The sequence below is a fragment of the Mesitornis unicolor genome, unplaced genomic scaffold, assembly GCF_000695765.1.
Source record: "Mesitornis unicolor isolate BGI_N332 unplaced genomic scaffold, ASM69576v1 scaffold968, whole genome shotgun sequence".
Taxonomy (NCBI): Eukaryota; Metazoa; Chordata; class Aves; order Mesitornithiformes; family Mesitornithidae; genus Mesitornis; species Mesitornis unicolor.
In genome coordinates this window covers 32,047-47,221 of record NW_010202329.1, presented here as the reverse complement: position 1 = coordinate 47,221, position 15,175 = coordinate 32,047, and the positions used below count along the sequence as shown (strand labels likewise).

General features: G+C 41.7%; 1 protein-coding gene across 1 annotated transcript in view; it reads right to left on the bottom strand.

Annotated features, from left to right (window-relative positions):
- Nucleotides 1-11,308, bottom strand: part of LOC104545257 (transmembrane protein 132C-like) — a gene marked incomplete at its 3' end in the record, with an annotated part of 125,505 nt that extends 114,197 nt beyond the window's left edge. Inside the window, exon 1 of the mRNA XM_010190345.1 lies at nt 11,189-11,308. Coding sequence (XP_010188647.1) covers nt 11,189-11,308 — 120 coding nt within the window. The remainder of the gene's footprint in view (nt 1-11,188) is intronic.
- Between the last annotated feature and the right edge of the window lie 3,867 nt (nt 11,309-15,175).

Here is a 15,175-nt window from a genome sequence, read left to right as displayed (position 1 = left end):
AGGGAAAGAACCGAAGAGATGCATTTAAATCAGCACAGATGTTTCCTTCACCACAAAATGTCAACAGCTGTGTTTTCTGGTTCTTTTTCCCTTAGTTTTCTATACTGGCACCACATTTATTCACTTCAGAACATACAAAAACTTTGTAGCAAGTATTCTGCTGTGAACTAGAACTGTGCAAACACGTTCACCCAGACCTCTGAGCAGTCTTAGTTGTACTCTCATCCTCTCCAAGTTCCCTTTTCTTAAGGGCAAGAAAGGGAAATTTTGCTGTTAGAAAGGCTGAGTGGAACTTAAAACTAATCAAGCTCAAATTCAGAATACAGAACGTGTTTTTAACTGTGAGGCTGATGAACCGTTGCAACAAAGGGAACGATGGCTTGTCCGTGTCTTCACATCAAGACTGCATTCCTCTCCGAGAGACACGTTTTTCTCTGCACAAGTTACTGTTTAAGTACAGAGATAACTGAAGCCTCATGCTCCTTTCTGGCTTCAAATCTCTACTCTATGACCATTCAGAAAAAAGTTTTTTCGACAGGGTAATTGCAGAAGCCAGGTTTTCCATTTCTCATGCTTGCGCATCAGATACGCTTTCTCATCCAGTGAGAGGACAGACTTTAATTACACATAGGCAATGACAAGTGTCAAATGCTTATGTTTAATGCTTGAGAACAATTCAAAGTTAAAAATAAACTGCAGAAACCAATCTGCCAAAGAAATCCATATAGCAAACATCTGAGGGAAATTGCAGCCTCTTCTCAAATATTCAGTGAGCAACAACAAGAACAACTTTGTCAAATAAATGATTGCTAACAAAGTTGTTTTCTCAGTTCTTTTTAGAATCCAGGTTTCATTAAACTGAGACCTGGAGCCCAAGGCTAAGTTTATAATTGCAGTATTTTGTTGATTAATCTGGGATGGTATAGGCCCATTCACATATATGGGAGTACATACCACTTCTTTAAAACACAAAACCAAAGGGATGGTCATTGAAACTAAATGATGGGAATTCAAAGTTAATTAAAAAATATTTCGTGCAGTGCACAATTAGATGATACAGCTAATGAGGTACAGTAGATGATACAGCACAGAGGCCAAGAACTTACTCAGACTTAAAACTGACGAGTTGAATGTTTGGAAAGATATGCAGACCATCTAGAGTAATGTCATTAACTACATGTAAAACTCCTTGTTTTAGTATTTTTTAGAAACCAGGATTAGACCTCTGCATTCTAAAGCATTATCCAACATCTGTCAGGTTGTTCCATTTTCCTCAGGATTACTGACGTGACAGGCACATGTGTGTAAACCGCCAAGAGCTGCCTTGCGATGTGCAGCCTTTTCACAAACAGAAACGAGAATCTTTAAAGTCTAATTTGGAAACGCAAGGAAAACTTGCAGAGAACTGCATATTAGAAACGCATTTCCCATGTTTTAATGACAGCCTACAAGCTCCAATTTTCAACAGTCGCACTTCTATACATCTCACCCTTCGACTGCAGAAACTCCAAAAATATCCTTTTATTGCAAACCTATCTTCTCTATCACCCCCAATTCATATAACTGAGATGTGTTAAGTCAAAGAGTGTCTGACATTCAGGGCTGAAATCTATAAACTGTTTTCTCAGACTGGTTGATGACCTTAAGAGTCTGTAAAACAACAGTGTATACGCAAAGGTCAGCGAAGGTTTCGGAAATCACTCCCACTCTCAGCGCTGACATTACCAAATGTCTGCACTGCTGAGGCCACCTGACAGGTTTAAGCTAGTTTGCTGTTTAGAATCAAAGATAAATATCTGGAACTTGAATTTCCAATAATGAAAGCTTTTGTTAAGAGATAAGGTTTGAAAAACTTCTGTATAGACACCATTCAAGTCCTCGAGTTTTCTTCCCCTTGCCAGGAGCTGCAAATGTCAGTGTCCTGTGAGCAACATACAGTAGGAAAATGTCATTTGATGGCCTTTCGTTCCAACGCTGTTTGTCTCATTGTGGTAAACTCCGTGAATGCTGCATTCACTCATTGTGCCAGCGCTAAAAGTCCAAAGCAAATAACACTTAAGCTGATTTTGTGCGATAGCTGTAGAGAAGAGAAGTATTTAGGACACCGGAGTTTATTCCCAGCTCCACCGAAAACATATGGTAGCCATAGGAAACGTCTGCAACCCAGTTTCTCTAGCGATGCAATGAGAGAAGCCATCATTAAGTTTGATTGACTTGTGATTAAAAGCCACATTGAGTTAATCAGACAGAAGACTCAGTAAAACATTGCTTTTTATTATTTTTTCTTCAAAGCAGACAAAAAACAACCCAGTGGAAGTCACAAAGTAGGGAATAAGGAGATGATATGGTTAGGATTTCCTAGCTTAACCAGTAACTTCTCAGAGGTCTGGACTGTTTATCTTCCATGGAAGAAGTCTGATTTTGAAGGGGGCACACATAGATGAAAGATAGGTCTCTACAGAGGATGTCTCAAATTTAGCCCTACAAGATGGCTCACAAAAACACCCATGACCTTTTCAACCTTTGCCAGAATGCCACAATGATCAGTTACATGAATATCACCGTTAGATTGCCTTTTATTTTACTCCTAAAGTGTCTTAAAATGGGAACGTGTGAGGTAAGCGACAAACACAAAACAAATAGTTCTGGCCTTGGCAAGGTCCCAATTCCCTGTCCTGTGTTTCTGGAGCTTTTAACAGCACTGCGCTTTCCTCTTTTGTTTAAGTCTTTGTTAGGTGCTGATAGGCACTCACTCCTCTGTTTAGACATTAAATTGCTTTACACAGGCTCCTTGTTTAAAAAGAGATTAGAGTCCTAGAGCCTGAATGGTGTAATTTGCTCAGCACTCTCCATTGCCACAAAAATCAACAAGAACCGAGAGCACAAAGCTCAGTGTGAGCACTGCTCAGATCCGTGCAGGATGCAGCTCTCAGGTACGCTGCTGTAGACACTTCTTCCCTTCCTCCTCCTCCTCCATGGAGGAAATTGGAACAGTAAGAGATGTAACAGGTGGGCATCTTTAATATTTGCATGAATTAAATATTTGTATGCACGCTGTGACTTAAAACATGCCGGAATATCCCCCTATTCTGGCTACAGCCCTGCTTAATCATCTCCATTTCCAAAATGCAATGAGGATTTATGAGGAGATTAATTGAGAAATGAGGCTGAGGGGGTGGGGGACAGCCTTGCCCATTCGGGAAATGAACTCGGCGCCACCTTTAACCTCCAAGTAATTCTTTGTCACAGAGCACAAAGCAACTCATCATAGCAGAACAGCAGCAGGACAGAAACCCAGAGGAAATCCAGCTGATTAAACACCTTCTTTCCAAGGGATTAATTAAAAGGGATGGTTAGAGCAGCGGTGGTATTGTGGCCATAGCACCTCTAAGGGCTCTTTTTAAGGTGATATCTCCTCTAAATGACCTAGCTGCCCCAAACCCCGAACTGCTGTTTCTCTCAAATATCCTGTCCTGACTCAAAAGCTTTTTGTTGCAGCATCTTCAATCTCAACAGCAGATACTGGGTGCTCTTTTTGGTGAATATTGGTACTGATGGGCAGAAGCAGGAGGGAAGAGGCTCCTTAAGCCCCAGTCCCCACAGCAGCTGAAATTCGGCCATTCTGTGCTCTCTTCTCTCCAGTTTATCAGCAACAGAGAAGTGAGGGGGTGAAGAAATGGCAGGAATAACAAAGCCCTACAGTGCTTGTGGTGTTAGCACCGGGAAGGGGTAAGTCAAACCTACAAGAGCAAGAATGAGATCCAGAAGAAAGAATCCTCCAGAGGGACTCAAGCAGACCTGATAGACTAAATCATGGTGAGAAAATGCAGAAAAAGATATACGTACACATGGGTTTAATTCTGTTTTTGTTGTTTAAAGTAGAGAAGATGATTTAGAAGTCCCTCACCAAAGTTCCTTTTATTTGCTCCAATTGTTTTGCCATAATCTGCCTAGAAAAGGTCAAATCGAAACACACCATCTGTGCCATACTTGAGGAAAGCTGCTGGAAAAAGACATCTGGAAACTCCAGTTTTGGAAGTAGGATGCAAAAGCCAAAGAGACCAAGTTCATCTTTCCAAGACAAAGTTTATACTTCGTACAAAGGAATAAATTCAGAAGCCAAAAAACAAGGCACCCCAAGATGAAGATACCTTACAAGAACCCAGATCCAGTGCACAAAGCAGAGCAACAGCCTGGTGAGACTTCGAGGAGCGATGGAGTGCATTAATAAGAGATGTTGTCCTCATGCCTCTGAAGGTACAACAGGGAAAGTGTATTTTCTGGGGCTGGTAGAGAACAGAACCCTTTCTTAAGAATCCCACCTTGCTGCTGCTGCTCAAGTGTCCTGAAAGTCACTGGCAAAGACAAAGGACGATGCTGGAAGCGAGTTGTGCTGAGTGCCACAAAACCGCACACAGCAAATGACTCCTGCACTGTCTTTCTAAGAGGCTGAACATGTCATGCTCCTGAAGTGCTGTTGCTCAAGAATCAGCGAGACCTCCCTGCAAATCAATGAAATAGAGCCTTGCTATACATTTTGCAAGCACTATTTTTGTCCTTTCCTAATATAACTTCCAAATCTTCCTCCTCCCCCACGTCCCTGCCACAGATTCCCAAGTCACACAGCTAAACACATAGAGCGCCTCTTACCATTTTTTCCAACAGGTGCAGTGCTTAAAGATGAAATTAATTTTTCCCTTTCTTTGAAAATCATCTTCATTCAGCCTGGCTCCTAAGGGAAATTAATGAGCGCTCACTGAATATGTTTACATAAGATCTCCTCAGGATTTATGCTGTTAAGCATTAGGAGTGTTTTAATCTGCCCTCTAAGGGCCAGAAAAGCTGATGGGGCTGGCTAAAGATGTCTCAATACAACGAACGCTGTCCACTCGCTACTGGCAGCATCAGCCACTGCTGTAACACGCTCTTGGCTGTGCAGCAGGACACGACATCAGGTCTGGTGATAAAGCAGAGGATGGGGTTACGGCTGAATAAAAAGTACTGATTTAATCAGAAGCATTCATGGCTCTACTGTCAGTGCGATGCCACAAGACCAAGGCGTACCCCAGCTCCCAGAGGCTGCAAGACCCTGGCTTTGAGCACAGCCTTCACTGCCCTACAGCTGGCCCCAGAGCCACCACACGTGGCTGTCCCCACCATCAGCCTGCTGCACTCCTATGGGAACATCCAAGCAAGTCTGTCGCATGCTTCTGCCTGCTCACGTGTATTTTCTCACACTGATCCGTACTGGACCCCAGCTGCTCATTCCCAGGTAGTGTTTCTCAGAGAAGTCTCTCTGCCATAGGAATTTATTCACTGATGGTAAATTCAACTTCCTAGCGGACTCCACAGTGACAGCTTGGCCTCTACTGTGTGATCCTATGGAGTTAGAAATTTCTCTTGCTAGTTCTTATCTACAGGAAAGAAATAAAAATGGTTCTTGACATAACACCAATAGTATGCATCGTCATATGAAACATGTACTGGTGCAAGCATACATACAATATATATTTGTACACACACAAATAAAGTTTATGATATAGAAATGAACCGTAAGTCCAGCTCTTGACCTAACTCCCAGACTTACTGGTCATCTTATGTCTGAGCGAGGAAAAAGCCAGATACCTTCTCCCTGTTGTATCTTTACTGAAGCCAGATGTCTTACATCAGAAAACACTGCGGTCTAGCACAGCTATTGGATCAAGACAGTATGATTTCTGCAGTGATTAAAGATGCCTGTGGCTTCTGGGCACACAGGAACAAAGGAAACCCTTCTGTTGGAAGAGGGGTTAAGTAAAATTCACTCCTGCCTCCACATTTGCAGTTTTTTCTCCTTCATTAGTTAACAGAACAATAGATTCTGATTAATTAAGAGAAAAAGGAAATGCTCTGTTACAGGTTTTGCCATGTGCTAGTCAAACACTCCCTAAAACCAGCTTAAAACGCCTGTCCTGCAGTTCCTTTTGACACCATGGGTCCCCACGTAAAGCCAGCCAGCTGCAGCAGTGTGGTACGAGAGCCGTTATGTCATGCAAATTCAAGAACCACAACTTTAATAGGAATCATTTTTGCTTTCAATGAAGAAATATAAAGTCAATGCCACCCTGAAGTCCCAGAGTATTGCATTAACACCCTTGTCAGCTGCAGGGCTTTTGGACTGCTGTGTATTTTTTTTCTCTTTTATAAGTCTATTTAAACTTGTCTGCATTTCAGTTTGCTAAAGCTGTTTATCCACGTATGCAGCCCATTCATGGCCAGCTGTAATAAACTTCACATGCTGTAACCCAAGCAGGCGGCTGTGCTGGTTTGCTGGAGAACCTCATTCAAAAAAAGGGAAGAGAACAAGAGCAGTTTCAGAGTTGCTCTAAATGTTGAGCTGCTCGCTGTGAAAACTATCACACCGTACTGGTTCTCCATGGAAACACAAGGCCTGCAAGTGGGTAAGGGGTAGGAGGGAAGCCTGTTTACACCTCTGAGCTAACAACTTACTCGGGCTGATTGACTTTAGAGACAACATCATGCATTTGATTTAAAAGACAGACGTAAGCATCTTGCACCCTTGAAGAATACAGCGCAGACTACGTAAAACTCCTGCCCTGTGGGCTGCATGGTAAAGAGCAGAAGTTTCTTCTTGGTATAAATTTAAAGGGAGGACCTACAATATGGAGAAATCTTCAAAGGCCACTCAGGTTTCCAGCCCAACAACCCTGCCAAGTGTTCCTTTAATCCTTTATTTACCAGTAAATCTGCCGCTCTGCTCAGCAGGCTTTTACTAGTATTGGGTTTCAGCTAGAAACCCAAAAGCTGTAAGCATATGCTGTGTAGCCCTAATGAGAAACTCAATCTATTAATGGGCAGACCTTCTCCACAGGACCAGGTCTTGGCAACATGAGTCAGTTCCTGAACTCTCACCTCCCCCTTGGCAGCATACCAGACCAACTCCACATCTCTCAGCTGGCTTACATTATCAGCTCATTATTAACATACATCAGGGCCAGATCTCTTTTACATGCACCCAGCAAACAGGAAACTACACAAGGGGAGGGCTCCTCATTTTTGTCTGACTCTGGAGCTCATAAAAATGACTAATTAGAACCAGCTATAGTGGAGGCACTCTGCAGATTTCTGCGTGTTTTCTGCCTGTGAGCCTTAGTCCTGACTTGGGATAAACACCACGAAATGCTATGGTAATCCATGGCTGGCTGTAATAACGGGCATCCCTGCCACAGCATCTTACAAATTCTTATCATCAAGACCTTACGTGAGGCAGAGATGTGCTGTTCTCCTTGCTTTGCAGTAAAGGAATCATTAGGCAGACAGAAGAAATAAATTGTCTCACATCACACAAAGTCTATAGCAAAGAGTGCTGGTGTTCTTGAAATCAGTTCCTCACCATGGATTGCCCCCTGCAGCAAAGAAAACTGTGGGAACTCTGCAGCCAATTTCAAAAGAGGAATGGTGTATATTTTAGATCTGCACGCTTGCATGGTTTCAGAGACCTAGGTTCAGAGTTTCACTTTGAAGTGGCCTGCAAACCACCAGCAATGTACACACCACACTTTGGGAAAGCATTCTAGGGAGACTCTCATGGGGAGAGTTGTCTCTCATCAAGCATGGAAAATGATGCTCTTGCACAGTAAGCACTATCCTTAGTAGCGTGCTACTACTTGTTATGAGCTGTCCCATATTTTTTTTTGTTTCCTTACACAATTAGTAATCTTTACTTTTGTTCTCTAGTCCCTGCTCCTTACCAATCATCCTTATGCTCAGATTTGGCAAAACAAAAAAGAATCTCTCTGCTCCAGCTGCCCGCTTCAAATCTGGTCCAGCCAGGAAGGAACTGAAAGCTGCATCGACCTGGTAACTCTTCCCATACCTGGTATCTGTTTGCACATCATCTGAGCACAGAGCCTAGTGCACAATCAGTGCTCACATTAGGAAACGTAAATGGAGACACACTCAGGGAGCAAGAAAGGTCAGAAAAGTCTCCTCAGGTCAGAACTTGGGGGGATATTAGTAATGTGGATTAAACTAATGCTGTTACACAGCTTTCTGTACCTGCAGTCATCTTAGATTAAGGTACACATCCTCTTCATGCATACAGCTCACACCTGTTTTGAGACAAACTTTCGAGAAAACTCACCTTAACACAAATCAGTGCAAAATCTGGCAAAAAAAAAAGGAAATAAACAAATCTAAGAGCCTACACAAGCCCCTCATTTTCTTTGGCTGTTCAAAAGGTAGCAACTTATATTCTTTTTTTAAAAATTAGCTGTGGTTAGTATTCTTTTTCAGAGCTCATTTCATAACTTGCCTCCTATTCAGACGGAATATATGCACAGATGCTCAGAGCCAAAAATCTGTTCTCGTTGAACCCACAGCAGAACAGGTAAAGAGTAAACATATTCCACACAGGTCCTTCTCTTGCCACTTCAAGCTCCCATAGCACGGCAGTAGGCACAGGGAACTCAGTAGCTGCCAACCAACCTGCTGTTCCAAGAGGTTTTTCTCAGTTCTGTTCCTCTGAAAGCTTTCACGCTGATAACTAGAGAAGAACTAACACTCAATATTCTTATAAGATCAAGATCTTTCAAATGCAAAAGAGCTGGGAATAGACTTTAACGATTTAAAATGCACCATCTTTTCCAAAACTATAGTTCAGACACCTGCAGTGATGAATAGGTAAGTGACTTTTTGTGGAGGCAATGGTGATAAGAAATACAGAATGCTTCACATCAACTGGTCAAGAATAAACCATACAGCTCTTCACTGTAACTTATCCTTCTGACACTCTTGGACTTGGGACTGAACTGTGAAAATCTAGGCAAGATAAATTAATAATTTTCCCAATATATAAAGCTACACCTTTTTCTCATTAAAAATAACCTGGATTCCAACAGCAATTTAAGCAGTTTCCCAAAGACCACTCTGCAAATGTAATTCATGTGCCCCCATGGTGGGCATCCATACTTAAGAATGAGACCAGCCTCTTTACCTTGTCTTAAATACCTGCATAGGGAACCTGATTTCAGAGATGCTAAGATCCCTCAAGTCTCAGCAAAATTAGCCCCATTAAGAAACAAATCACATTCTGGTGCCTACATATGGATTTAGCAATTTTACTCCAGGTTATCCAATTAGGAGAACACTGGCTCTTTTCCATTCCTAAATGCTTTCAAATTAATGAAAAAATCCACACAGCAATGGCTGAACAAAGGTTGGTACTTGATGGAATTTGCGTGTAAATCTGCTGAGATTCCATTTTAAGTAGATGTACACTTAAGCAAAATGTTTACTGCTCAGCACTTCAAAACACCACATCAGCCTTATGTTGCATTTAAAGGTTTTAGAGGCACTGATACTACTTTTCATTAGTGTATATGGTGCTTTCAGGTTGAAAGCTATAAACCCTTCTTTTTGCTGAATAAACTACCAAATATCATTATTAAAACTCTTTGCCCTAACACCAAAGCCAAATACAGCAAATGAGATGCTGACTCACGGCTGTCCTGTTATCATCATCCTCTCAGTCTATCTTATCCCAGCCCATTGCACGTTCAATCCTGACACTGCAATGGCAAAGAGATACCTGGTTTAGGAACCTCTAGATGTGCTCTAGAAAACCAAGATAAAATATTAGGATCCACTGAGAACCTTGTAACACCTGAATAACCATAAGACAGGTACTACCCAGAAAGAAATGGAATTACTGTTCTTGAAACGGTTGCACACGTGCTACAGAACATAACACTGAATACATATTCAAATACATGCAAAAACTACGCCAAAAGGATTGGAATGAAGTGACAACACTAATAAATTGGGAAGTGCAAGAATTTGATCTACGTGCAATTTTAATTTCCCTATGTAATGCTAGATTGTATGACTACCCAGCATCTTCACAGTACCCATCTATGTTAACTGCATAAACCAGCATGAAAACAAACCTTCCCAACACTTTTAAAGTCCTTTCTCTTCTGAGCACAAAGGCTTTCAAGAGTCTCAGTGAAAATATATTAATAAAAGTTACCAGACTAAACAGTTTTCCACTAATTTCTTCCTCAAACTGAACGGTGTTCACTTTTCAAAATGTAAAATTCAGCCAGAGACAGCCAACTGGCGCAGAAAATTTCATTTCCAACTCTGATGTACTCGTAGACAACAGAAAAAAGGCCCAGTAATAAGAAATACCAGGCAGCCTCAACTCTAGATGGCGTTGCCAGCTCCTCTTAGAATTCATTGGCTTGCTCCAAGGTATCAAACCCATTGCAACTTAGACTGAGAGAGTCTTACTGCAGCCAAAAAGAAGTATTTCTACTGAATTGATTGGAGAATTTGAGAAGTCCGTGTTTAGTAATTCTAAAAGTGACTGAATAGTTAAAAGCTATGTAGTAGTTTTGTTGAAAACTACTACTACATTAAAAATATTTATTAATTATTAGACAGTATTTATATATTGCTGCAAAGAATAATTATGCCAGTAGGCATGAACTGAATGTTTGTAATTCTTGCTACATTGAGGCGGCACAGGTCAAACAGTATCGTTTCACTTCCCAATTACATGATTCACACGTGTTAAAGCCATGAGCAAACTGAAAACTCCTCAAAGAGACCATTTGCATTTTTGATGCCATGACTGAGTCGATTCACCCAAACAGGAATCCCAAAATACCACGATTCCCTGTGTACTCAACCAGCACGGCTGCTGAACAAGAAGTCTGATTTACTTCCCATCTATACTTCTAGCAAGGCGACATCTTTTAGGAGGTACAGTTATGTATCTCATCTTCACAAGGGTCATAACTTTCAACTTCTGCTGATGCTGCTACAGTGAAGGAAAGAAACGTGCTGAAGGAGAAGCAGGCACATGTCTACCAGGTTGGAAACGGAGACTTCCAGGATAGTGAAGGCTGGAAGCTTGTGATCTCTGGCACCAGGAAGGTCTCTCCTCACCTGCTGATCTGCAACTAGGAAACAGGTTCAGTGCTGTGGCAGCAGAATTGGGGCTGGGAGGTCTGTCCAGCAAAGCATCAGAGCTGGCTAAGCCTAAACCACACAGGAGCACCAGGCAGACGATCTGAGGCCTCCTTTGGCCAGCCTGATGTGCTGTCTAGGGAAATCTGCTGCTTGCAAAGGGACACCATGGAAGAACTGCTGATGCCTCTTTGGCCCTCAGACTATTTATTACCCTGTGCTGCTCCTTCACACTGGCACCCACTGCTATGGAGACCTGGAACATATCAAGCATGAATATGCGACTAGGGATGAGGGTCAGGCCATGAGGGTCCAAGTGATATTTCTCCTTCATCTTGTCAAAGCATTGCCAGCAGACTGAGGGAGGCAACCCTCAGCACCAGTGGGACCACCCCTGCACTGCTGTGTCCAGTTCTGTGTTCTCCAGCAGAAGACAGACATAGACACACTGCAGCAAGACCAGCAAAGGGCCACTACGATGATTAAGGGACTGGAGCATCTGATATACAGTAACTACTGCTTCTAGGCATTGCATTCTGGCTACTTCTCTGCACTGACCAGATATCACTTGATTTCCTCACAAAGCAGCTTCAAGTTCCCACCATTACTCAAAGCTCTTTAGTCCTCACTCCTAAAATGAGCAGCAGCATCTGTACAGAGTCCCCATGTGCTGGCTGACGGCTGCCACTGCTGAGCACTGAACAGGAGGTTCACAGGAGGAAGAAGGGTACGTAAGGGGGAAAGCGGAATGCATTTAGTATCTAAAACCAGTTAGGGAGTGCCCATAGCACTCAGGTCTCCTAGTCAAGTCAGAGCAGTGTACAACATAATGCTGCCCTGAGGTCATACAATTTACAAAGTGGATATGGAGAAGAAAATGTAAATAGTCTTTCACTTTGGCCATGACATTCACTGTTTTGAATTTATTACTGTTCTGCCACATTTCTTTATTGTTCAATTCAGTAACAAATAGCTCCTACAACCAGCCAGAACTGATACACATCCTTTACCCATGTTTCTAGGGCAGATGCCAGGAAAGGTCTGGCTACCTCACCATCTCCCAAATGACAACTTCCTAACACCCAGAAGGAAGAGAGAAATCATGCCCAAGTAATACCTGGCCACTCAGTATGACCAGGATCTGATGATCTTTTCTTCTTGTCCAGAGGGCAGTTTTGTAATTCTGTCCACTGTGCAATGCTGTCCTTGATACAACATTAAAATGCTGCTTAAGTCTGCTTCTGTGACAACTCCATTTCAAAGGATTGTTTATGAAATTTAATAGCAGCAGTTCACTCCTGGGTGATGGTGTCTTTGACACAGAACACTTAAAGTGAAATGTGAGTGGCATTTTAGCATGGCTCCTGTACTAAATATGATCACATCCCCAGCTAATTGAAGTGTAGATGAGCTGTCATTAGGTCTGTATGAGCTAATTGCCCTTCTCAGGGACCAAAATTAAGGTTACAACACACCTAGGGTGCAATCTTGCAGGCATTAACTTGCATTACTACACTTGGAGTGTAGTAGCAGTCACCACCCAGAGGCAGCAATTCCGAACCTCAGCCTACAGGGCTCCAGAAATTTGGTCATTTCTTTCCAAATTTACATGAGAGCTAAGCTCTTTTGAAAACTCTGGCCTCTGGGGTTTAAGATAAATTCAGTTCATGGTGTAAAATCCCTATTTTGCAGTTGGAAGTTGACGTCAATGATTTTTCCACATATTGAACAAAACTGACACGCAAGGAGTCTCCTCACTATAAAGAATCTGAAATACAGTCAGGATTTTTTAACCTGTTTCTAACCTTACTTGATTTTGCCGTATCACTATTAATTTACCAGTATAGACAAAGTGAGGTCAAAAATGCCGTAAATTCTTTGCCCAAGTCTAAGCCTGAAACTTCTTCCTTGGAAACAGCTCGCTTATTCAAGTCTGCTAAAAAACTTGCATTTTTTTGTTCCTAATCCAGATGAGAAGCATAAAACCATCTACATGAGAAAAAGCTATGGAAAAAGAGTAATCCCTCCAGTATCAATAATCAGGTCCCAATCAGTAGCAAATTACATAGAACTGGCTGCCACAGGATGTAACTGTAAAATGCTCAGGTTGTCATGCAGACTCAATAACTCATTTTTAGAAATCACCCAACTCTTCCCTGCTCTCCCTTCCCCTAGATTTTTTGGCTTGTTCCTTTCTGAGAGGATGAGCCTCCCAAATTATATCCATGAGAAAAATCACTGAATCACTGCTGTCATTGTACAGGGTCTGGGCAAATATAGGAGAAATTTCCAGAGAAATTATAAATTAAACTTAAATAAACTTAATATTTATGATAATTTCTTGATTATAAGCTACTTTTAAACAAAAACACCATTTTTTTCTAAATTAACCGTATTTTCCATTGATTTAGGTGCTTACAGGCTGTATCAAGTCAGAGAGAACCCCACTGATGCCCAAGTGCTGGTGTTGCCTACTGTTAGCCTTTGTAAGCTGAACTGAATGCCACCTATTTGCTGCTACTTTCAGTGGAAGTTTAATACCTCCATCCCCAGCTAAATCCACTTGGCTAGATTCATTCATTTACTTTTAGGTTTGCCTTTAAGGATCTCTCTAGATGTCTGAAAAGAAAGAGATAAAGCAATTACTTGATTTCATCCTTAGGATTTCAGCTCTCAGCCTCTGCATGGTGCCTCTTTAGTGCTTGATTAGTGTCTAAATTCTCCACAGATTAAAGAGGGTTGTCTTCTTTCTCAGTGCATTATACACACGGAAGAGAAAAGGAAAATCAAAGGGGTCTGAACTTCAGCGGGCGTAAATCAGCTCAGTTTCTTTCAGCTTTGGAGAGGCTGTGCCAATTTACACATGGTAAAGACCCATCTCAAAATATTTCTCAAGCAGATACATACATTTAAGTATGCTATAAAACTTTGGCTACGATTTTCAAATCTGAATTAATTCCATAATAAATAGCCTCTTTTAAAGACATAAATATGCTCTCATCAAGGCAGCTTCTAGAATAAACTCCGCAGGATGTTTGGAATCTGCGCCCCAGAGATCATTGACTATAAATTGGAAGAAGAGAAATGGTTTGCTCAATACATGCAGTAGGGCTGAGCACAGAAAAATAATTAGAGAAAGCTACTGTTGGAGTTCTCCAGTTTATTTCTGTCTGAAAGTCCTTGAATAATGACCCAAAACACACCACTAGTGATTACTGTTTCCCAGTGATTAATCAGCTGCAAAGTCATCGTCTTTTTTCTTCTTCATCATCTCCCTGAGAACAGAGAGGGAAGCCATGCAGTGGCTTTTTGAAACGAAGCATTTTGTTCAGCTGCTCTGTATGAATCCCACACGGGGGCCATGCATTTCAGACTTCAGCCCCTCTTTCTGGCCCAAAATCCTTAATCTGTGAATTATTTGTACAAATGGGGATTAAAAAGAATTTGCACTTTTTTCCTCCAGTCTCTTCAGTCTGCATTTTTCAGACAGCTTTCAGAAGTGCTCCTTTTCTTCCTCTGTAAAATGTATGTAATGGCACAAAATTGAGGTGTGGGAGGGACAGCGTAGATAAGAACTCTCCTAAACAAAGTCCAGTCTCCAGAGAGATCAGAGCAGATGCCTCCAGCGATTTTCAGATCTCTCTCCATCAGAGGACCATGGCATAAGCATTTCTATGAACTACTGAGGTCCCCACAGGCACACCATGGAAATCAGAGAAGAACCAAATGTTGTCTTATAAAACCACATCTCTGATGAAAATACTCAGAAAATAATAAATAAAACAAATGAGAGAGAATACAGGATTTAGATTTCAAGAATGAGAACTGAAGTCTGAGAAGCATTTCCAGCTCCACAGTGCAAGGTTACCTGATGTTTGCCATTTCTAACAAGAATGGCTGCAGTTAATACATTCCAGCTGGGAATTAGCAGCCCCATGATGTTCAAAAACTCTGCCTTTGTTGCTTTGCTGAAACAGACCTTGGAAGTGTTCTTTTACATTGGCAAGGCACCTTTACAGAGCACTGTGAGGTGCTGTGAGCAGTCAGTCCTCTTGGTCATTCCCAGCTGGGATCAAAGTTATGTGGCCAGAAGATAACTCTCCCCTTATGCTTAGAAATTAAAAAATAATAATAAAAAAAATCTATAAAGATGGAAAAATAACATTCATAAAATGTATTCGTAAAAGAACTAGAGTTCAAC